Raw genomic sequence first — 25,710 nt, forward strand, 5'->3', positions numbered from 1 at the left:
AGCAAAAAAATCATTTTTGTCAATTATTTTAGGAAGGTGACGATATTCTATAATTAAAGAGATTATAATACTGATATTTAATATCTGGGGGTTAAAATGTGGCAATACAGATTAGCTACAGATTGCCCATGAGGAGGAAAACCTTTACCATGCTGCCACTTACTGGCCAACACATGTCAATGCTATCAAATCTTTTCTAATGTAGAAGACCAAAAGGCTATTGTATGCATGACATTTAACTAAACATTTTTATTTTGTGTATTGAACTGCATCCAAGAGTTTTCCCCCCAACAATTAAGATAGAAGATTTACATTATGTTGTGTTTGTAAGCACTAAAATGGCATCATAGTTACTAAAAACATCAAATTATGCAGTCCAAGTATAAAACCCTCTCAGATTAGTCTGTATTTGGTAATCCTTAGGTTTGAAAGGGAAAACAACAAGTCTATTCATATATATGTATATATAGTGTGTGTGTGTGTGTGTGTGTGTGTGTGTGTGTGTGTGTGTGTGTGTGTGTGTGTGTGTGTGTGTGTGTGTGTGTGTGTGTGTGTGTGTGTGTGTGTGTGTGTGTGTGTGTGTGTGTGTGTGTGTGTGTGTGTGTGTGTGTGTGTGTGTGTGAGAGATTTTTTTAAGACTGTGGGTTGTTGACTTTGGAAATCTTCTGACTGTTATTTTAAACATGATGAGAATATTAAGTTTATTTCCTAGAAACAGTCCATCAGGGTCACAGTCAATTTCAGCCCACTTGGGGGCCACATTTTGCCTATTTGATCAGTATCGGTAATTCAAAAACACAATTTTCTCACGATGACGGAAAATATACACTCATATCAGCTGAGCGGCGTATACTGGATGTCTTGGTTGACTCTCATGACCGTAAGGAGGCTCGCAGCGGTGATTTTTGGGAAATAAACAGTTTTAAGAATGAAACCCAGTGAGTTTGGTCACACCCTTTGGCTTGTCTCGCCCCTCCTGAGGAGGATGAATGTGCAGTCAGAGCGCCATGTTGAACGTTGTGGGTGTCACACACACAAGCCCAGCACACTAACACTAACGCTCACAATCACCTCGGCCGTTTCTTAGAAAATAAAGTTTCTATATCACTCATACGAGTAGTTTATACTTATGCCGGGTGTTACCCCCGGTCATCATCAGCACAGGAGGTTTGGTAAGTTACTGTTTTTGTTTTCTAGTCGCTTCTCTCAGTGCGGCGATATCTCCGCCGAGCACCACACGTTTCGGCTTGAGGTTTAACTAATTCAGTAGGGTTTTTTTTATTACATAAACTCCCTTCTGACAGCGAAGGACTATGATAAAGCTGGGCTTTATTTGAGGTGTGAGAGGAATCAGAGCGGCATTTGATTAAAGTAGCAAGTTGGTCAAAGCATAGCCACAGTTAGCTAGCCTAAACGGCTAACGTTAATACTTAAACTCACTTTATAGCTTTTAAAAAGTCGTTATCTCTTAAAATGAACCATCAAAACACTATAATTCGGGTGTGCTAAGGCTTACATCGTTTTTAACAACATTATATTAGTAGCATAAAATAGTTTAGTTTAAAAAAAAGTTCTCACAGTTGATGAAAGTTTCGTCGTGGTTTCTGTAGCTTGCTAGTTAGCAATTAAACGTTAATAATGTAAACGGTCTAAAGTCGTTAATGTTGTTGTTATTCATCTTCTAAAACACACACGGACATGTAAACAAATGTTTATTTTTGTATTTTGCTCAACAGTAGGACGTTTTATTGGTTTGGGTTTTGCTAACGTGCTAAAGTTAGCTTGATACTATACATTTGTAACCGGCCTTGTTTGGTTAAACTGTTTGCAACAAGTATCCTTGGGATTTTTGTGTTTATATAATACTTATACATTCAGATGGAGTTGTAAAAACAGATTTTCTGTAGTCTTGGTCCATTTAACTTACTATATAAGCTGTAAGTGTAACGTAGTTCCTCTAGCTATGGTAATTTATATAAATATTTTACCACGACTTGGCTTTGGTTTATCCAGTCCTTTCTTGAGATATTCACCAAACGCTCTCTGCTCTGTTTACATTTACGGTGTTTGTAAATTTGTATTGTCGTAGGTGTATCTGAGATTACGGTGCAGTCGCAAATCATTTGCGTAAGTTTGTGTAAAGGCGGATTTGTAGATTGACCAGTTTATTTTGTCGACACTACAAAGATCGTGGACACTGGGACCAGACAGGACCGTTTTATCCCCATACCATGGACATTTCACACAGTTTCATTTCCCCCTCTGATATCTGGGTGGACACACCCGTGATTGAGGAGGATCATTGTCTGATGTTTCTGTGATCCATTTCTGCAGCATATGCATCTTCATCTTTTAGTGTTTTGCTTCCTGTAATTAGACAGAGTCTCTAGAGGACAACTGAGCATGAGCTGATCATCTGCCTTTATTTAGCAACTCAAGTGGAGTTGACCAATTATCATGTCTTTCTTTCTTTTTACTGAATTAGAGATTAAACATACTATGACATTGAATATATTAAATGTGTAATTTCAAGGACATGTCTGTAATAGTATATAGGACGCAGTTTACTTGAAGTGGCAGAACCGGCTGGATCACCTGAGAGCAGTATGCAGTGCTCATTCGCCCATTCTCACAAGCTCTGGCTTATATAAAATTCACCTGGACTTTTTCAGTTGACCCCGCAGACCTGACTTCTATGGAGAAATTCTCTATGAATTCCCCACTTTATTTTTGTAGTGTTTTAGCGTGCAATGTCTTTCTCGCTGCTGGATTCACTTTGCCACCATAGACCCTACCTAAGTGTTTACAAAATGGATCCTAAAGACGTGAGACATGCTGGCACTTGCCATGCACACTATCTTTTGTTTGAATTGAGTCATACCTGGGTAAGCTGTGCAGAACTTGCTCTTGGTGTTTCTTATGCAGGATTAGTATTCACTGCATGGATGTCGTGCGGCCGGTCATGGATCGGCATGGCCTGCGCATGTCAAATGATGGAGGAATAGGTCACATCAATTGCTGTGTGCAGCAAGGTCACCGTGATTTTGGTGATTTTTTTTTTTTCTTGTTGCTTTTCACTGCTAAAATTATATTGCCTTTATAGTGTGTGCTGATTTTAATTTTGGTGCCTGTATGCCTATGTAATTTTTGCATTAGGTTGCCTATTAACAGTTGCTTATTGTTAAAATCCACATGTAATCAAAAATAGTTTTTCTTTGTGAAAAATGGACCAGAAATATCTGGAAGACTTGTTCTACACCACACATATTATTGTCCAATCAGATTTGCTCTGGAATGAGATGGCAAGTAGTGAATCGTGACTCATTGATGACAATTAAAGCCTATTGGCTGTTTTAAAGTAAAGCATGTCTCACCCAAACCTCCTGTTCCGATGGGCATCACGTCAACATAGAAATTAAAATTGTGCTTGTCAAGCCATTTAATGGGGTCTTTGATTTTTTTTTTTTTGGTAACACTTTACAATAAGGTTTCATTAGTTGATATTAAGTTCATTAGTTTACATGAACTAATAATGAACTGCACGTCTACAGCATTTATTAATCTTAGTTGATGTTAAGTTCAACATTACTAATACATTATTAAAATCAAAAGTTGTATGTGTTAACGTTAATGCACTGTGAACTAACATGAACTGAACAAACCCTGAACAGCTGGATTTTGTATTAACTAACATTAACAAAGATGAATAAATACTGTAACAAATGGACTGCTCATGGTTAGTTCATGTGAGTTAATATATTAACCTTATTGTAAAGTGTTACCGATTTTTTTATTTTATTTTATTTATACCGTGTTAGAAAAATGACATTCATTTTGCTGTTAAGGGGAGTATATTTAAAAAAAAAAAGATATTCAACAGTTCTCAGAATACGGATTTCTCTTCGATGCTACTAAATTTATGTAGTCTAAAGGTGATACACGGGCAACTTTTTTGAGCAATTTTGCTTGGGCACTTTCCCTTTGAGAATGGGCAACAAATTTCTGGATATTTTAGATCGGCCGTGGGCTCTGTGTCTCAGCTGGTTGCCCGTTTATGCCAACATTGCTCAAAAAGTTGCCCTGTGCATCATCACCTTAAGGGGCTATTCATGTAGCCGTGCTGCGTTTAACACTTTTAGACATACACTCGCAAACTTCCCTAAGCAATCAAGTTGATGAGGGAATTTTATTTAGGGAGGTCCTTAGACCAAAATGCACCATGATTGTGACTTCACAGCAGATCATGCTTAATTTACCCCCACCCCACACTCTATTATATGATATTGGAGTTATTTTGAGATTTAACCACCATTTAATACTTGGAGCTACCTTAAGCTAGCTGTTTTTTGTTTTTTACACAGTAATAGTATTGTATTATCATTTTGCTTTGTGTAGCCTATTTTTTTATATTTTATATTTAATATAAAAGTATTAGTATTTAATATTTGTTTATATACAATTTTTTTAACAGTCCAAGCATACATATAGGCTAACAAACAAATTCATACGGGGGAAAAAAACTAAATGATAAATCAGCTCAATTGAAGGTTCTAAAGGCTTAGGGTGTTCAATTTAAACACATTGCAAGGGTTCCATCAGTAGTGGGCACACAATGACGTATATCCGAGTGAACGAGACAGAGGAAAATTAGCAAGGGTAGGGCATATATTGGCATTGTGTGTAGTCTGTTTCTATAACTTTTCCATTGTTTTCCTATTTAAACGTGTGAGAAGCCAGATGGATGTCTTTAACTGTCGTGTGCACATCATGTCTCTTGCAGCATCTCGCACATGACACCGCTTTCTAAAATTGCAGAGCATTTCAAACGATTTAAACTTGTGTATTCTTTGTGAACTGAAATTATTAGCTTTGCTTCTTTCTTTATTTTTTGGTTTCAGCCCAAATGTACGTTGTCCGAGCATAAAGGATTTCAATTAGCCGGTATGCACTAACCGCTCCGTTCACTTTAAGGAGAAAATGTTATTGTTAGTTCAGTCGAATGTTGAAGGCCATTGCAAGGAGGTATTCAACAGTTCGCAGAATAAGGAAGTTCTGAAGCGATCTGGTGTTGACAAAACACTTCTGTGATTCCTCAAAATATGTTCATAGCAGCATTCCCATGTAGTGTGAGAGGAGTGTTCTCAAAACTGAATATTGTTGATGCAGATCGAGTTCTTTGGCACAAGCATTTATGTCTTTTAAAGTATCCTGAAGTATTGATTCATTCAATTTCCTTATCGGGGTTTAAGTCTTCAAGTAGAAAAGAGAGAGACAGTGAGTGCGCTTGCATGCACGTTCTAAAACCAATGCTTAAGCCAACATCGCATGTGGTCATGTAAATACGTTACACCATTTTCCTCAGCGCAAGGCCACAAACGGCTTAAGAATAAACTGATCGACATTGAGATTTTTGGCCCTGATTTCGGCCCGCATGTAAACACCTTAACCTGCATTGTCAGCTTATTGAAGTGTGCATGTATGATATGTGACAGGAAACCGCCTTATAAGGCAGATTTAATCGCATCCAGCCACGGCAAGTGTTTCGCGGCGGGAGAACAGAAATATATATGACCCAAGATATATAAAAGTGTTCTCATCTTGTGCACCCGAAGGACAAGTTTTAATAAACTGGGGTTGTAATGCTTTATTTAACATCACAACTCACATAATAAATGTAATGAGAAATGCATGGATGCTTAAATTGCTGGTAAATCTGGTTATTTCAGTAAACTGATTTTTGGTAGTTATCGGTGTGCAGAAAATGTGCTTGGTGCCGCTCACAGGACTTGCTATGCTGGGTCTCTGGCTCTGCTTCAACACTGATCACTGAGACTCCTTGATATTGGCAGGACATTGCCAGACCTGTTCTTTTAGTATGGAGGAGGCCACCACTTGCCTTGGATCCGCACACAGACCCGGGCCTGTGTACTGGCTTCCTGGGCCCCCGTCACAGTGAGAGCCGCTGGAGCTTTGTTCCGGTAGTGATACAGTTGCCCCTCTCTTCCTCTGATGTGCTGGGTCTGAATTGGTCATTAAAGCAGCAGATGTTTCATTAGGCCGTGGCTGTATTCATGTGTATGCGGGCTTGGGGGAGAGGCAGTGGGGGTTGCTCGTAAGGCAGCGCTCGATTGGCTCCTACGTGGGAGAGCAGGAGTCACATTTCAGTGGCTTTTAATGAATTTATGGGATGGGTTGAGATGTTTTGTTGGCAATTGAAGCATCCCGGTGTGCTCAGGACAGGAAACTTGTATCTAGTATGACTTTGATGCTTTATTTTTGCTAGCAGACACGACTGATGCGTTTGAGCTCAGAACATGGATTGTTTTTACATGCCGTACTGTAATGGAGAACAAAGTATGGTGCAATTTATTACTTTAGGGAAATAAGATGTCTTCCCACATGAGTGTTGTGTTACCGTAAAGATGAGTAATAGGAAGCACTTCACAGACTAAGCCACCATTCTGTGTGTACACACAGTCATGTTTTACTCCACACATACCTGGGTGGTAAACTTCTACTTGTGCTTAGTTGTGAAAAGTGAACAGCTGTGATCTGTTTCTCTTTATCTGAACTGTGGTATCAATAGGATGAGCTGCAAACTACAGTTTGGGAATGGATCATTAAACGTCTGTATGTACATGTAACACAAGTATCAACATGATCACTTTCTTTTCTTTTAAGATCTTGATGGTCGCCTTTACTGTTTTTATGCACACTAGATTGTATTATGTAGTCTAATTGTGCTTAGCAACTATTACTAACTTTTCTGTTTCTGACATTTTGGTTTTGTGTTTCAGGTAATGGAGGAATTCATCGAGCTGGCTTCCTTCTCTGTATGGAAATGGTTTTAACAGGCACAGAGTAACACAGAGAAACTGTTCAAACGGATAACGTGTGTTCGAACTATTAAACAACGGACTTCTTTTTTGTTTTTAAGCAAAACTGAGATTTCTATTTTCAGTTCTTTTTAACACTACACGCCACCATGCCAAGCTCAACCATCCGGAGACAGATGAAAAATGTGGTAAATAACTATTCAGATCCGGAAAAGAAGGTCAGGGAAGCAACGTCCAATGACCCGTGGGGCCCCTCCAGTTCTCTGATGTCAGAGATCGCCGACCTCACTTACAATGTGGTGGCCTTTTCGGAGATAATGAGCATGATTTGGAAGAGGCTGAATGACCATGGAAAGAACTGGCGGCATGTGTACAAGGCCCTGACGCTGCTGGACTACCTGATCAAAACGGGCTCCGAGCGAGTGGCCCTGCAGTGCAAAGAGAACATCTTTGCCATACAGACGCTGAAAGATTTCCAGTATATTGACCGGGACGGCAAAGACCAGGGCATCAACGTCAGAGAAAAGTCCAAGCAGCTGGTCGTGCTACTAAAGGATGATGACCGTCTGAAGGGTGAGCGCTCTCAGGCCCTGAAGACTAAGGAGCGCATGGCACAGGTCGCCACCAGTGTGGGCAGCAACAATCAGATCAGCTTCGGCCGTGGCTCCAGCCAGCCCAACCTCTCCACCAGCTACTCGGAAGAGTACGGCAAGTCTGAGGGTTCACCTGCATCATATCATGGATGTAAGTTTCTTTAGCTTGTTAACTTACCATTTTTTTGTGCTAACTGTGGGGCAAAATTATTTTAAATATGGTAAAATGGCTGTAAACAGTTTTATCTGATCAAGCCAGCTATTTAGCCAAATATTTAATAAATGTAAATATATGTAATAAATAGGTCTGTCGCGATTGGTCAATACAATCGACTGCGTCGACGCTGATAATTAGTCGACGTCAATATTTTTAATCGACTGGGTAAGTTGGGTACGATATGAAATTTTATTCGTACCGGTACTTTAAAAATGACAGCAGGAGTGAGGACGTGTGTGTGAGCTCTGCTTCCACCGTTCACTAAACAATGGAAACAGAACAGTCAAATGAGAAAAAGAAAGAAAGCAACAGAAATGCTTGCATTAGAAAATGAAGTGCGGCGCGGCCGGGACGATGCGTGCTTGCGCTGCCGGGCTCTGACCTCACGCCTTTCATTTAGACAGATCGCGACGTCCGTTTCGCCGATTATTGGGTTTGAATGGTCAAAAATTAAAGGGCCAGACCTAATATTTTGTGTGATTTAATGTCAATCAAACAACAAAAGAAATAATCGAATATATATATATATAGATATAAAAATAGTCGTTAGTGGCAGCCCTAGTAATAAATATGCCAGTGTCCTGAAATTCATGTTTAGTTTAGTTTAGTTTAGTTTATTAGTTTATAATGACGTGGACAGTCCCTTTTTTATAAAAAGAGCAGCTTTAGCCTCTACGGCTAATTTCCAGCTGTAGTCCCCGGCCAGTTGTTAATAGGCATACATCAAGTAAAATAAATTACAATTATATTTACAACAGGGCTAAGCAAGATGGTTGTTAAGCAAGATGTTGTTTCCCAAAATCATGCACTGTACTATATGTACTTACTTTATGCACTACGCTCTTTGCAGTCCAGCGTTTTGGTAAACCAACATCAGCATCTGATTGGCCTGCACTGCTACGCAAGGAAGGTTGTGACAGTTGAGTGCATAAAGTGTCCAATATTCCACACTTGTTTTGGGGATGGGGCATCATCTGAGTATTTGAAGGGTGCCATTTCTTTTTGGAATTTTCTGTGAACACACTGCTCACACTATAGAGCTGGATGGTTCTGATAAATTGAGAATCACGATTCTCCCATGATTCTGAATAGACAACTTAACAAAATAATAACATTAAATTTAATATAGTTTCTGACTAAATGTGGTGTAACGATACACCAGTGCCACGGTTCGGTTCATATCACGGTTTTGGAGCCATTGTTCCGTTCTTTTTGCTGTGGAGTCAGGGTTCATGGCAGGCACGCCAGCAAAAATAACAGTAGATTCACTTTTAACTTAATAGCAACAACAATAATTCAACTTATTAACTTTATCTTGATTAACTTTATATATTGGCATCATTGTATGAATATGACTAATACTGATGAAAAAATAGGCTTATAAGTTAAAGCTATTAAATAGCAGATTTTGTTAATACAATAAAAATAAACAAAATAACATGAAGTGAAAAATAAAGTGGCATTTTGGGGTTATGGAAACAACAGTTACCATGGTGAATACACAATACCAACATGAACTTTTAATGAATCATATAAACTGCTCCTGATGAATAGAATTAACATCATACCTGCATGCCTTTCCATCTAACACACGTCGAACCAGTTACGTGATGTATTGGTACTTTACACGTTCGGTTCGACATGAAAGCACAGCGGTTTGTACCGTGGGTGGTGTATCGTGTTTTTTCGGTTTGGTTTGAATATCGTTACACCCCTATTAAATGTTAATGCTGCAGTCTATATATATATATATATATATTACAAACAGCAACCTTCTGGAGTCCCAGACAAACTCGATTCGCTCGATTAAAACAATTAATCTCAATTCAAAATGACCCCGTAATATACAATTATTTATATTGTAAGAATAAATGTGTGTAATAAGTATACAATGAATTATTAGCCCTTAAATGGCACCCTTAATTAGTCTTGTTTGAACTTGTTCATTCATCTTCATCTTTTCTTTACGGAAGCTTCACGTTCATTTCAAGTGAGTGAGAGAATTTTTCAAATCAAAACAACGTTTTGTGTCCAATTATTTCCTAGATGTAGTTTTGGTGTTGAGGTCAAAGTTAACTTGCCTTGCGTTCACTATACAACAGTGGGTGATGGTCACGAAGACGAAAATATGAATCACGATTCTTTTTTTGTTGCTTAGAATTGATATCACGATTCTCTGCAATGTTTTTTTTTTTTCTCATGAAGTGTAATGTTTATTGCACACATGAACCATGACGAAACAAATTGGCAGTAAGCACATAGAACATTGCACATCACCACAAGCCTGTAAACATAGAGGCTTCAATGAATAAAGAAGAAACACCCTTTAACTGCTTGCCTTTTGTACAATTAACATTCAACTGGCCATTCGAGTAGGTTACCAAAAATAGAAGTTTAATGCACTGCTTATTCTTGTACATAGCTGGCAGTGCAACATATGAAAAATTGTTGCGGGATGGTATTAAGTAGCGTTTGTCCAATGTATGGATCATCTTTTGAAATCCGTCACATTCTGCGTTGTATATTGGAACCATATCTTTTGCTAGATGGTAAGCAATAGCTTCTGTTATTTCCTTACTCCTACTGGAGTTATGTGGGGATGGCGTCGCATTGTGCAAGTTGTCCGTAATAGATGTCTGCGTTTTTGGACGACTTTCGGACCTCTTGCCTTGTACGGCTTCATCATATTGCACTTTGTGGTGACGTTTGAGGTGCCGGTAAAGATTTGTGGTGGTACCTTGCGGTGCTGCAACAAGGGCAAAGCATGCCTTGCAAATCACATCAGACGGACCCTCGTCGTCTTGCTTGAATCCAAAATACTTCCACACCACCGAACAAGTTCGGTTTGAGAGTGGTTGGCTGATTCTCGTCACTAGGACCTGGGTTTTCATCAATATCTATTTTGTTTATTTTGGAACTACCGCGCTCGCTCAACGAGTGAAACACGTGACTAAAAGGTGCTTTGTCATTGGCTGAGGGTGAAGCCCTGAACTGACGAGTGAAACACTTGACTAAAAGGCGCTTTGTCATTGGCTGAGGGTGAAGCCCATGAACTTTGTGAGAGCTGTCCTTTCAAAATAAAGGCAGAATTTAAAAATTAAATCATGAACAGGGTGAATCGAGATCGTGATTTTATAACGATTTACCGTGCAGGCCTAATCGCGATAATCAAACTGTTTTAATGATGATTACATTTTAAACGATAATACTAACCGCCAGTACATTTGATCGTGGTTTATTGTGAAACCGGTAATCGTCCCATCCCTAATTGACCTATCGGTAAGCCCCGCCACCCTTAGTTATTGTTGCTAACTCGGACAAACAAACGGAGTTGCTATATCTTACAATGACAGCTGTCAGTGTGAAAACCTTATCCCAAGATATTTTTGGACACAGAATGTAGCGTATATCCCGTCCGAATGATGGCCAGACTTAACTGATGGTTTATCAAGTTTATTATGTCCTTTTTCACAACAAAAAATCATCGTAAGAGCTGAACAAACAAAGCATAAGAAGTGCGCATTAACGTCTCTCCGTTGCATTACCATTAACATACACAGCAAATTACACAAAAACACTCATACAACTAACAGTAAACAAACATAGACACTGACCGTATGCCTTTTCGAGGGTGCAGTTAATAACTGGTAAACTTTTTATATGCAAAACAACTCTGATAAACTGCGTGCAAGCTCTTCCTTTCACTACCCGTAGACTATAATACCCATCAAAATATGAGTCCTCCTTAGTAGGACAGATAATGTAGACCTTAAACATATCTAAAATTAAATTAATTTACATATAACCAGTTTAATATGGAGAGGCACTGAAATGTAGACCTTCGTGTTTTTGACCTACAGTGTTAACGTTACATGACGTGAGAACGGAAAATCCTCTCAGGATACCTGGAATCAGTGTTACAGTACCTCAGGCACGACATTTTAGCATTTTTGTAGCATAAAGACCATCAAACCGATGAGCGCTTCGGATTTTCCAATGTTTCTCTATGGCTATGTTTCTCTATGACACCTAAAGATGTCCGAGTTCCAGTCCCAGCGCAACTGCTATTGGCTCATCTGCGTTCGAGGGGAGTGGCTTACCGATAGGTCAATTGCAACATAAGGTGAATAGGACTTTAATGATGGACATTTGAATTTTGTGGAAATGTATTTTCCTGCACTAATCTGCATGCTCAGATTTGAACAAAAGTGATGCCTCACAAAATGGTTGTAGTGTTAATGTTTACAGATTGTATTCAGTCTAGTTTCAGGATAAAGGTTTTTTTGTGCGCAGCAGGTTTTAAAACTGTGGACCTAAAGCTTTTTTAAATGCTACAGGCTGCATTATTCTTTGAGAACCATATTAAACCATTTACTGACAGAAATAGGTTGGTAGCCTGCTGATCTTTTCCCTTTATGTCTGAAATGTTGCTGTTAACAGCAACAACTAAATCTGGGCTGGTGTTGTCGTAAAGGAGTCTACTTTGTTGAATTCATTTCGAGAAACTCTGCACACCTGGAGCTTTGACCACATGGGGCAAATTCTTTACACTGCAGACCAGGAAACTGCTTGTCTGCTGTTACCCTGCAGGAGATACATCCTCTGTTGTGCCTCGCAGCAGCATTGAGTCCGTCTGCCCCGGACAGCTGCATGCCGTTCATGCCCCACCCCTTTTCTCTGAGCTCGTTACAGGAAGACAGAATTCCTGAATTCCCAGAGGTCTTATGCTCTGCCCCGTGCTTCTGGGAGGAAGCTGTCTCTCTCCCTTTTCCCCTACTCCCCCCAGCCCCTTTTATACAGGATTTGATTATCTCAGGAGAAGTCAGCCAGTGCATTTTAATCACCCACATGGTGTAAAGTTAGAAATCTAAACATGCAAACGTTTTCTGACCTTCTCGTTGTGTGTCCTTTGTCTTCAGTTGCATTTAAGTGTGTTGGATTAAGCAAAATGTAGTTTCAAATAAAGAGTGTGTGGGGAGCTTCATAGCACCAAAGAGTAAGTAAACAGCTGAGTCATAAAAAAAAAGGAAAATTAGAAGAAAAGCTGATGTTTTAGCAGGAGTGTTTTGCATTCCAGTGCTAGTTTCCTAGTATTGTTTCTCCAGAAAGTGTAAATGGGCTCTCAGTCAAATGTAATTCACACTTCAAGAGACTGAAGAAAATTAGAACATAAGTGCTAAAAATTAAGATTAGGTTTTTTTCGGTTTGTAAATATTATTCAGTGTTTTACGACAGAAACTATTTGATATAATGATTTTCTAGTGTTTAGTTTTCCTGATCTATAACCACATATTTTACAAAGGTTTTTATTCTGTGGTTTGTCTTTCACTGACTTTAAGTTAAGGAAATGGCTCAATAAAAAAATTACAATACTGACAAACCCAGAAGACTTGCATTCATATTTGTAACACAAATGAAGATATTTGTCTCATTCTCTCATAATTTTAATTCATCCATTTGAAAGTCCATCTGAAAGTTAGGGCTCGACCTTAACACTTGTCTGCTTGTCCGGGACAAATTTGATTTTTTGAAGGGGCTAGTGAAAGAGAATTTTACTTGCCAGACCGGACAAGTAGCCTGCTTTAAAATGTCAATAACAAAAAATAACTAGGAAATCACCCAAATGCAAGAATGATAATGCAGGAGCATTTGGAACAAATACACAAAATACTAAAAGCCACTTCAGTAGGTGGTCTGGGTCGCATTGTAAACAGTGAAAACTAAAGTCTAAATACATCTGGTTGTTGAAACCACATATGTAAATTTTACTCTTCACAACAATGCAAAAAAAAACAAAAAACAAACACGTGTGAGCTTATGGGCTATATGACACAGCCAGATATGACCGCGCTACTGAAGCACACGTATCTCTTTATCAAGCCAATGCACAAACTACCGCAAATAAAACCATAAGCAAGTCGCAGATGCTCAACAAACAATCATATTTATTAAAAGTAAAGAAACCGAATGATCTTACCAGTGCTGTTGCCGCACTCTCTCCTATTGCGCTCTTTGATTTTGAAATTAGCTGATGATCAATAAAATGCAGTTCATATCTGTTGTTTTCAGTTATGTGAACTCCATTAAATCTGCATATAGTGCGGGAATTGAAGATCGGATTTATATCCGTTTTGCGGAGATACATTTGTGCCCAAGTGTAAATGAAATAGTTTTGATAAATCAAATAGCTTTGATTTACACACAGCGTGTTTGTTCTCCAGGGCGTGCTCACCAGGTTGTTCATAAAAGCTGAAATGTGCCCAGATGTTGGCTTTTACAGTAGTTGGAGCATTTTAATTACTCGCGTCTCGCATCCCTCTTCCATTGTATGCTACCGCGACAGCACTTACGCAACAAATAACGTCTGAAAAGAATCCATTATAATCGGTTATGGTCTTTTACTGAACCAATACCGAATCGTCCTCGTCTGCATTACGATGCATCGTAGAAACAATTAATTTCGACACCCCTAGTACATTGACACACTCGCTTAAATAGGTGCTTTGAAACCAAATCTTCCACGATCATCTTGTCAGTCAGCTCCTCACTCTTGTGATGAATTAAATCTGACTCCTGCTGCTGGTCTGGGCTGCAACTCTTGTTCGGCTCACACTGCATTGGGCAGACATGTTCAGTTTTTAATTGTAGTCTCTGTTCTCTCACTGAACTAAATTATTTTCACCACTATAAAAAAAAATCTAAACTACGGTGGGGGCGGTGACGCGATGACGCGGTGGGCAAGCGATGTAACCGGTGTTGGGGCAGAACACCGGTAAAACTGACTATCGCAGCAAGAACAATTTGACACCATGAAATATGGATATTGTTTTTTGCAATTTCAACCAGAAGCACAATATCAAGATTGTCCTGCAGTCCTAAACAAAATAACCTAGCAAAATGAATAATGTGTATAGAAATACTGAAATCTTAATATGTTGGTATTTTTTTAATTGAAGTGTACTTTCCAAACTTACTGGTCATGCATTTACATATTACCCTTAAAATGTTAATACAAAATTTTACATTTACACAGTTACTCACAAAACCCTTTGCAGTTTTACAGTCTTTTTTGGTATTCTTAAAAGTTGTGATAGTCCGGCAGTGTGATATTCAAAACTTCATCTAAAATGACTTTAAACGCCATTGAAACAGAAACACTACTTTAATGTTTGTTTATTAATAATTTGTCATACCATTTAAATGAACATAAAGGCTAAAAGTTGATTAGATATGAAGGTGATCTATTAAATAATCTGACATGATATATACATTTGGTAGTTTATATATAAAATGTATTCTAAAATCTTTGTTGCGAAAAGTTTGTCCATTTCATTTAGTAATGACTTGTACGCTGTCAACAGGTGTATTACTGTTAGTCAAGTGAATTGTAACGTGCTTATAAAACAGCTGACGGAAAACCTTTAGAAAATCCTTTCTAGTTTCTAAATTAGAAACCTTTCACATTGTCATTTTCAGATGTCGAAACACTACAACAATTTTCCCCCCACGCTGTATAATTTCTGTGATTCTGTTGTGATGTAATTTTGAGGTGTCCAGGACATGGCACTGAAAACATTCCTATTGTCAGTTTCATGCCAATAAAAGTGTGAGGCCATGTCCACACTAATATGTTTTTATTTGAAAATGGATTTTTCTCTGTTTTGGCGTTCCGTCCGCACTGAGACAGTGCTTCTATGACTGAAAAACTAAGCTTTTTGAAAACACTTCCCAAAGTGGATGAATCGGAAAACACAGTTTTCATGTTGTAGTGTAGACTGTGAAAACCAATTCGAAATCAATGAAACGGTTAGTCATGTGATGCATATTGTACTGATAGATATGTTTATACCGGTATTGTGCTTATGTAGTATTCACTTTTTTTTACACTTTTTTTTTCCTAAGATCTTTCTCAGTCAGTCTATGAATGAAAAATGATTCTTGTTGTTCAAGTTATGATTCTAAGAAATTGACGTTGAACCACGCAGTTTGCAAATGAGTCATATTTCCACTTTGGCCCAATAAGGGTGGCGTGGTGCGGCCTGGAAGCACTTGTGATGTCATCTGTGACCTCACCAAAGCACCACGCTCACGCCACCTCATTTCCCCTATTCGCCTGCACTGCTTTTCCCACAGAATCTCAAGCCCTTTGGTTGTAATTTTCATTCCCTCGAGGGTTAGAAACCGGGAAGCCTGTGTTTCTAAAGGCACTGAGAGTCTCCAGGTCCAGTTTTTCTGATCGTTACTGAAGCGATACATCAAGACTAGGCCTAATGGCTGTCAGTGATCTTATGGATCTCAGACGAGCAGTCTATTGATTGATGCTGCTTGCAACAAGACCGCCTAGACTAACGATGGAGACTTAAAACATCAGAGCCTTAACGCAAACGCACCGTTCTTTTTGTCAGACACGTCATGCTCTTTATAGTTTTAGCAGTTGTGGTAGTTTTAGGAACGTAGTTAATTCTAGCCTTCTGGCCTGTACTTTGTAAGGTGTTTGGCTCTCAATGGCCGGTGCTTCGTGTGCTTCTGAGATGCTTGTGTTTCCTAAGCACATGGCTTGCCCTAATCCAATCAGTATAGGAGGAAGTACTCTCGTCCACTGCTTTAGCAACAAGCTTATAATCAGCAGGCTTTTGTGACTTACCCAGCATGCAGATGGAAGTTTGGCTACTTTAATCTGGCCTGACAACTTTCTCATGGATTTTTATTCAATGTTTATTTTCGCTTCTTTAATTAGCTTAAAAATTGGGTATATGAGCAACTGATAAAACCCGTTTGGCAGTAATTGTAACGTGCTTGTTGGCTCACCCGATTCCTGCCTTATGATGACCCAGCCGGGTGTGGTAGAAGTGCATTGCTTGAATTATAATGGCATTGTATGTGTTTTTTGTTTGTTTCAGCCACATCTCCCAATGCATCTTCAGAGTTGGAGCAAGCCAGACCTCAGACGAGTGGAGAAGAAGAGCTACAGTTGCAATTGGCTCTTGCCATGAGTCGAGAAGCTGCCGAGCAGGTGCAGTACATAACGTTACTGGGCTCCAGACTAATGTTTGAGAGCAGTAGCACCGGTGCCCTCTTTTGACCCACAGCTGCAGTGATTTATACATTTATTCAGTCACAATTTGAAGAAAAGTTTTTGTTTTTCACAAGACTGTGACTTCCTACTTTTTCCATATATTAGTGAGTGTAAATAGGGAGTCAATAATTCCTCCTCTGCCGCCATTTACCAGTTATAGTGGTAATTTCATGTCTTTTTTTTAGTGTTCGTTTTCCTACATCTTTAAACTCTTAGTTGTACAAACCATCACATTAAAATTGGATAATATTTAGCACTTGAAAGTAGGGATGTAACGATTCACTTGGAGCCGGTTGAAAATCGATACAAATGTGTGACAATTCAAGTCGGTTGAGATGTTCAATGCATCACGATACACAACGCTGAAACTTTATACTGTGTCCTCGCTTTACAGGCACGATGGCAACGAGCAAGTTGTAGGGACTGTGCTTGCACTGGCGCGAAGAATAGAGAAATCAGCAAATGTTTTCAGTTCATTCATATGTAAGTTGAACATGAGCGCGCCTATGTGCACGCACAGTCAAACAGAAGCATGGCGACGGCAAGCACGTAGTTTATGTTGACTTAAAATCGGAAGTGTGGTGGCATTTTGACTTTCTGGCGGATTAAATGGCTTCATGATTTCATGGCTAAAGATACGAGGCATTTTCTGCCATAGTAAATGCATTTCAGGCTCTGCCTCATTAAGACAAAGACCAGCATGAGGATGTATTCCACAGACTGAAGGAACGCTGTGCTGTTTCTCTTAAAGTGTACATGGATTTGTTTTCAATAATTTGTTGATTAAGGCATATTTTTCCGAAATGTGTTCTAGGGCTGTAAGATTAATCGAAAAATAACCGAAACCGTCATTCAGAACCTCTAACCGACGTATTTTTCCCATGTCGGTTATTTCGGTTTTCACGTGACTCCGCCCCGTCAGTCACTTCAAGTGCAGTTTGCAGGCACACAGAGAGATGCAGGAGCAGTTATCTGTGTTTATAAATGCCCAGACTCACTATAGTAACTGCATGTTTTACACCGTTTATACAGGTCAGTTAATTGCTGTTCTTATAGCCTATGCGCTGACACACACACACACACAGAGACGGGACGGCGCGCGCAAGCCCCGAAGCCAGATCGCTTTCACTTTCGTGCTCATAAAGTTTGTCAAGTAAATGTGTTTAAAGGCTTGCCAGTTTCAACATATAACGCGATTGTGCACTATTCAAAAACAACAATACGGAAAACTTCTCCATTCAGTGCTCAGCTTTTTTCTGTGACACAGACCCGAGCCGTGTCGCGTCTCTGAAAACGCGCGGGCCCTGAAGGCAGACCTCTATCAAGTGCGTCCTCACAAATTTTGTCATTTGTCGGTGGTTTAAGCCCTGCCAGTTTGAACATTAAAGCGAGTTTCGACCATCAGATGTGTGTTGTGTTGAACTAATGCCTGATATATTGTGACAAACGAACACTCAGACAGAAGCTCGCGCAGAGAGCAGCGCAGAAACGCAGTGTCAACGCTGTCCTGTGACTAAAGTAAAGTCACTAAAGGAGCTAAGAAACTCAACCGTTATAGGCATACATTTTAATACCTTTGCAGTAAGTACAAACCACAGCTTCATAATGAATAGAGACAGTATGAGTAATTCACACACACAATCACTCTCTCATTAATGCATTCAAATAAATGTAATGTAGGCCTATGTGCAAATGTATCTGTATCTGGTGTACAACAAGCAGAAATCTTCCCCATAGACAATAACTGCTGAAAGTCAACCGTTTTCTTCAAGTACTTTAAAATCACAAAGAAATGCACTTTTTCATTAGAAAAAAAAATCCACCTTTAATAGTACAGTACAGTACAAACCTTATCAGTGAACTTACTCAAAAACCTTATGAGGGCAAAAAAAAAAAGCAAAATAATCGTTCATTAATCGTAATCGAGGTCAAATGTTCAATTAATCGAGGTTTTTATTTTTGGTCAAATCGTTACAGCCCTAATGTGTTCTGTTTTTCTAACTCTTGCAAGTGTGATGATACAAATTATACAAATTATTATAATTAAAATCTTGCCTTTATAACAATGTGAAACCCGTCACTGTTGTACTTAAATTTGACAGTCTTTTTATTTCTGCTATTCCTCTGTGCAAGTTGAGGGTGAAGAAGTGCCTGTATCCAGCCTCTTGACTAGATAGACAGACAGAGCTGAAACAACCTCCTCCAAGAAAACTGCATTGGAAGATCTCCTTAAAGGGACCTTTTTGGGATTTGTTTAAAAATTTCAGTTGAGTTGCTATTGGACCCAAAATGCATATTTTAATTTTACAAAGAAATATGCAGAATTTTATCTAAGAAATAAAAGGATTATATATATATAATATATATATATGTATATGTATGTAATTTGTCTTTAAAAATTGTGAGAAAATACATAGTACCATGTATCGCATCGTGAGTTGAGTGAATCGTTACATCCATACATGAAAGCCCTTGAAAAAATGCTTGATTTTTTTCACTCTCAAAAGGTTGTACGAAACCTGAGATGAATAATGTAAAAACAAATTTTTAATTCAAGGTAAATGTTGGTGATTTTGTGGATTGAAAAGTCTTATTTGTTCTAAGCTTGTTCGCCGTGTCTACCTAGAAGCACAGAGGTACATTTAAAGACAGCTTTTATAGCTTTTATGTGCTGCAGTGATTACATATTTTTGTAGGCCAACCTGGAAGTTAGCATCTACCTGGTTCCCTCAATTAGTTTTGACATATTTTGCAATTATAAACAAAAGCGGTCTAGTAAGTAGATGAGTTTACCTCTTACGTGGTATTTAATGTCCCTGAAAACCTCTGTCCCATTTAGCCATTTGTTAGCAACTGCCTTTTTCAAGACAAAAACTTTAATAAAATCACAAGTGGGGTATTACAGATGCATTTTATGTTAATAAAACATGAAAATATCATGAGCTTGTGTTAACCACAGACCTCATTTCAGGCATTTAACCAAAAACCTATTCAAAAACCCCATTGACCTCAGGAAGATGGAACCAGCAGTGTTAAAATGCTAAATTGTTTCTTAATTTTGGCCTCCAAAAATACATAATCCCTGAAGCACTCTAGCTGCATCTGCTTTGGTCATGGTTTGAGGCATATTCCACAGCATACATTTAAGTCTGAATATTTGAAAAGATTTTAAAATAAGACTGTGCATCTCTATGAACTCCTCCACACTTTGAGCTCGAAATAACTTATTTCAGCTATTAATTCTGGTTATTTTCACTCCTTGTTTTTAATGTGCTGCAATATGCATGAATACCGCTCCACAGTTAAAACCATATTGTTTCACCACCCAGACAAGCAGCACGTAATTTCAGAGAATGACTTGCTCTAATGGTCCTCCATTAGCAAAGGTCTAGCCACAGTGAACATAATCAAATAGTCATTTACTGCATCAAATGTGGACAAATATTTGTGACATGAGTTTAAATCTGTGGTGTAGAATGCCATAATGCATACAATATTTGAATTTTTTTTCTCTGATATCTACATAGAAGGTATTTGGCTTAGGTAAGGGCAAAAATACTCTAAATATGGTTTCACATGTCCATTTACAACCATGGGATTTGTCCCTAGAAGGAAATGGGCTGTTATTACCTTATTTGGAAGGGTCATGAATAATATTGTTGAGCTCTGCTCTGATTGGCTGTTTCACAGCAAGGCTCATTTCAGTAGCTCACTCAAGTGCAGTTATTCAGCAAACACAGTCGCAAATAGTCGAGAGATCCATGCTTGGATTTATTATAAGATTTATATAAGGTTTTATGGCAGATTTAATCGCACAAACAGCACAAGCGGCTTGTGAGTCGTGACAGAACACAGACTGACCGCCTGACACTTTAAACAGAAAATCTCAAATGGAGATTGCTGAATTTCAGCTTTCTTGTTTATTGGTGTTTTCCGATCTTCCGTGCGAGAAAGAGGGCTCGCGTGCACATTGGTTGCCAGATTGCAAAGTAAAACACTGGATAGAATGTGTGTTCTTTTAACAGAAAAGCTCTGATTGGGGATCTAAATGATTGAAATCTGGCAACTGCAAGCATAAACGTTTAAACCCTCCTCTCCCCCCCCACAAGACCAAAGAGTGAATTATTATTATTATTATTATTATTATTTTTTTAAGCTTTTATTTTTTAATCTCGTCTTTTTCATCAACGATATTGCATTTTTATATAGTCACAGTTATCGTTCAAGGACGTTTGTCATCTCGTCTTGTCTTAGTCATGGGGAAAAAAAGGTAGTCAATGAACATTTTTCGTCATATTTTCGAAATAAACACTATTCAGAGCTAACAACTTTGAACTAAATTGGTGCAGTATCCTGTTATAGATAAAAATCCACCATGCCTGTTGACAGTTCTGTTCTGTGGCAAGGGTATGAAAAGTGCTCACATGCCCTGAATAGCCTGGAACATAACATTTATATGCATGGTCTGTCATTTTCGCTATTGTCCTTGCTTGCTTCTTCACAATACCTGCAGAACTTCTGATGATTCGGCTGTGCAGGTTCACATTAATACTGCCTGCAAATTTTGGGGGCGTAAATATTAATGATCCCGACTGTTACGTCATAGTCCGTGTTATGTTTGGAATCGCCTGTTTTTCAGTGGTCTTTCACACACAAGATTTACATGTGAACAATGGTGTTTGAGGCTCACGGTATGTCAGTTCGGTGTACAGAGCTCTTATAATTCAACTATGCCAAGGTAAATACAGTTTTCCATTCTATGGCACCTTTAATGTTTAGGCCGGTGTTTGTCACCGTAATATTTGATTTTCTAAAAGTTTACAGCTTTGAATAGCCGATTCAGGAATAGACACATTTGTATGTGGTCTTGTCAGACTTAGCAGATTTACCTTACTGTGCCTATCAGGCATCTGTACATTTTACATATACAAATCAGGTCACTGTATTATTAGGCAATGGTGATTTCTGGGAAAAAGTTTCATTTCTAATTGCAAGCGCAGGGCTTTTTGCATCGCATGAATGCCGTTTTCACTGTACTTGCATTTCAAATCTAAGTGTGCAGCATCAAGAAATCGGAAATATGACCTTATACTGGCTCTCTTTCTTCCCAATTACAAGTTAGACAAATCTGCCTTGTTGTCCTTTTCATGCAAAGTTGGGCCAGTCCAGAAAGAGGATATTGTTTTAGGAAACTTACAAATTAGTGTGGAAGCCATACAACCACACAACTGTCTCACTGGGAATTAAAAACGCGTCTAGCACGTCTTATAAAAGTGATGAAGTGGGGCAGCTGATACAGTAAGAAATATAATGTTCCTGGAAGCCCTGATTATGCTTGGGACTCGTCAGCGATGGCTGCTCAAACATAATGTGAAGGAATTCTGTGCTTGGACATCTGGGATAAATTTCCAAATGGACAAAAAAAAATGGTGCTGGTGAGGAGGGGCTCGTCTCAGAGGGAGGTGCACACAGTAGGGATTTCCTATATTTCTGTGTAGCACTACCGGCCCTCTTAAACTTCACTGTACTTGTTAGCGTATAGCTGTCAGATGTCGATTAAAGGGAAATTCATTCTGTGAGCTCCTTCCCTGTCAGGCAAACTAGGGGTCGTTTCATAAATGGACATAATTGTATGAGACGGATGTCCCAGATTTATGATCATTATGATGTGAAGGGAACCGTAGCTTTCTAACCGTTGATATAATGAGGCTTCTAGTGAAACATCTCAGACTTTTCTGCTGGGTGAACAATGTCATTTCTCTGTTGTCTTTGCTAAATCATTCTGTACCATCATGCTCAATATCACTTGTCTGGCTATCACCAGACCAAGCTCAATTTAAGGTTGATCATTGGTCTGGGGAGTCTGCTCTGTATTTTCTACTGCACAAGAGGCGTGATAAACAAGCATAATTCAAATGAGTCTGTACGCAATTGGATAGTCCTTCAACCAATCAGACCACAAGAGGCGTGATCAACGGGCAACAACCCATCACTTCTCTATCCGTCATCGTGTTAAACCTGCCAATAGCGCACAAGGTGGATGAGCCAGTCTGTGATTTGGTTCCCACAAAAGTCTTACAGAAGCAGTAGAAATGAATGTACAGGTTTCCAGACTGAGCTGCAGGGCGAAATCAAATCGCCGGCAGATCAGGCTGGGTTTACCCAGTCTATCATATTACGACTCTACACTAAAATACACAAAACATTAGACATTTCACTTTCAATAAACGCACTAAACCGCAGCAGCCCTGGTTGATCACCTTATGACTATCTGATAGTTTTCAGTGATTTTGATTTATATTTTTTTATTGCAAATGAGTGAAATGCCAAAGACTGTATATTACCAGACGCAATATGACCGCTTTAGTAAAAGTCCCATCTTCTATACAAGAGCCTATTGCCAATTGCAAAGCCATTGCCTCACTGTAGCTGCTGTTCTTTTTTTAAATGTTTTATAATTGTATAATATCGATTTTCAGCCAAAACATTTTTGATGAAATGTTGATTTAGATCAGTTGAGCCTTACAGCAGATCTCTGTTCTTGTTCCCCTTCAGCTTTAGTTGTCATGAATATGGCTAACCAAATGCAAATGTATTTACTGCCACCAAATTAACATTGGGACTAGATTACAGCCTATCTTCAGTTGCTTCCCACTAACATACTTTACATTTCTCGCTTCCTTCCTGTCTCCTCTGCCCTTTGAAAGCAACCCAATGAGGAAACAAAGTGCCGGGTGTGTCTCTTGGTTTTCTAACACAATTGAGTTTTGGTTTCAGTGTGTAATTATATAATCTTCAAATTTTTACATGCCTCAGTAACTGAATTTTGATGCTGAATCATGATGAATCACAACAACAGGGCGTCCGGTTCATACTGTGATTCAGCAGACGGCATGCGATCCATAATGCGCGTGCTATAACGTATTCTTTTGTGTGGTTGTTCAGGAAGAGAGGATGCGTCGTGGAGATGACCTACGGCTCCAGATGGCTCTGGAAGAAAGCCGTAAAGACAACAGCGTAGGGAAAGTGGCCAAGAAGAAGAAAGAGGTAGGTGCAGGCTCTGAGCACTTTAACTCATCAGTAGGCCTGAAATGAATCTGTGGCCACACACCAAACTCTAGTTTACACATCCCTCACCTCCCTCATGTTAATTTATTAAAGGGATAGTTCACCTAAAAATTAAAACCATCTCATAATTTCATGTTGTTCCAAACTTGAATGATTTTCTTTCTTATGTAGAACTTAACTGGAGAATTTATTTTCTATATAACTAAAGCATATGTTAACAAGGAACTGTTAAGCTTATAAACACACATGAAAGTAAATATTGTATTTGAATATTTGTTCATTTAGACATTTTTTGTTGTTGTTGTTCATCCAGTTTTTGTCCCTGTTTTTGAACAAGCTTAGGCAATATACACGACAAGCTTATGTTATATCTTAAGGTTTTCTTTTAGTTGAAAACATTAAACAATATGCCTATGTGTAAACAAAAAATTATACAGAACAAAAGCAGTTAAGCTCAGGCATCGTGAACAGGAAACAGGCTAATAATGCAGACCACGCCAATTATCGTACAGAACGTACATATACACTTGAGTCAGCATATGGTTATCGTATTTATATTATTTCACATGTGCATGTTGTGAAAAACAAAAATATCCACATGCTCGGGTGAGAATGCGCTCCGCCTGATAGTCGTTGCAGAGACAAAGATAGCGGTGTGCTTAGCAAAGTTTCTAATAGCACTTTGTGTTTTCATCTTCTCGGCTCAATCGGGGTGTAGCTGCATTTTCCTGCAGTCGTGAATGCAGTGATGGACAGCTGTCTTTCCTCATTCGACTGGAGTTTGACATTTGTTCGGATTTCATGTGATTTCTCATTGTGCTGGACTGGTGATATGATAACTAAGTTTCATTAATTCATTTTATCAAAAGTAATTCCATTTTGTAAGATCATTTTGATCTAAATAATACTTCACGTGGCAGACGACGATCATATGATCAAATGCAATCAACTTATGAAACGCCACACAGTGCCACCCAGTGCATTTAATTATAACTCTGAGTTTTAGTTTGCGTGCTTGGAATTCATCATGGATTCACTGCATTTATGGCCAGCAAAGCAATGTAGTCCAATTAAAATGGTATTCTTTCGAATTATAGTTACAGATCGAATATTCAACTATTCATGCACATCCCTAGTTGAAACCGGGATACATCAATTTAACGCATTCTTGCTGAATAAAAATACTGAATATTACGAACTTCAAATTTTACAATTAACGTAATTTTCCCTTTCTTTTCTTGCGGACTTGTTTACTCAATGTGAGTATTATCTTCAGATCAGCTATCAAGTTCATTTTCACTGTAGCTGATGTGATTATTTGCTTTGGATAGTAGGACGTATCTGTGGACACTAATCAAATACATTGTGTGTTCAGCCTCCACAGTCTTCTCTGATGGATCTGATGGACCCAGTGCTCGAGGGCCCTGCCGGTCAAGCGGCGGACCCTTGGGGAGCAGGTGCTGCAGCAGCAGCAGCAGGGCCCGCTTCAGACCCATGGAAATCCTACGGTAAATACAGACACACACAAACTAGGGCTTGATAATATAAACCAGATTGTAAATATCACAATGATTATACTGCACTTTTAGTTGGCCATTATGTTTCCTAAATTAGACTTGTTATACTATCCTTCCAGGTTTTGTTACTTAATTTAAATAAAGCATTTTATGTAAAACATTTTTTTTTCAGTTCTTTCATTTAAACATCTCAGCATTTAAATAGATTGAATGATTTATCTGGGGGAAGAAATCACCATTTTAAACCAATTTTAGATAGATAATGAATATCAAATGGATAAGGAAAATATATCGCCCAGCTCATACACTAACACTGTTTTTAGTTTTATCATCTTGAAGCGTGGCACAAATAAAACAATAGCTAGTTTCACAAGTAAACAACCTTCACGTACAAGATCACATT

The 25,710-nt window shown here is 38.7% G+C and overlaps 1 protein-coding gene across 2 annotated transcripts in view; it reads left to right on the plus strand.

Moving 5' to 3' along the window:
• Positions 1–993: 993 nt before the first annotated feature.
• epn2 (epsin 2) overlaps positions 994–25,710 on the plus strand; it is a 30,476-nt gene continuing 5,759 nt past the window's right edge. The window contains exons 1-5 of one of the 2 annotated variants that reach the window (XM_079823851.1): positions 994–1,172; positions 6,798–7,580; positions 16,547–16,659; positions 23,668–23,769; positions 25,166–25,298. In XM_079823851.1, coding sequence (XP_079679977.1) covers positions 6,986–7,580; positions 16,547–16,659; positions 23,668–23,769; positions 25,166–25,298 — 943 coding nt within the window. In that variant the 5' untranslated portion in view covers positions 994–1,172; positions 6,798–6,985. The remainder of the gene's footprint in view (positions 1,173–6,797; positions 7,581–16,546; positions 16,660–23,667; positions 23,770–25,165; positions 25,299–25,710) is intronic. The other variant, XM_079823852.1, reaches the window with a different exon arrangement.

Source organism: Gobio gobio (assembly GCF_949357685.1).
Source record: "Gobio gobio genome assembly, chromosome: 1".
In the NCBI taxonomy this organism is placed as follows: domain Eukaryota; kingdom Metazoa; phylum Chordata; class Actinopteri; order Cypriniformes; family Gobionidae; genus Gobio; species Gobio gobio.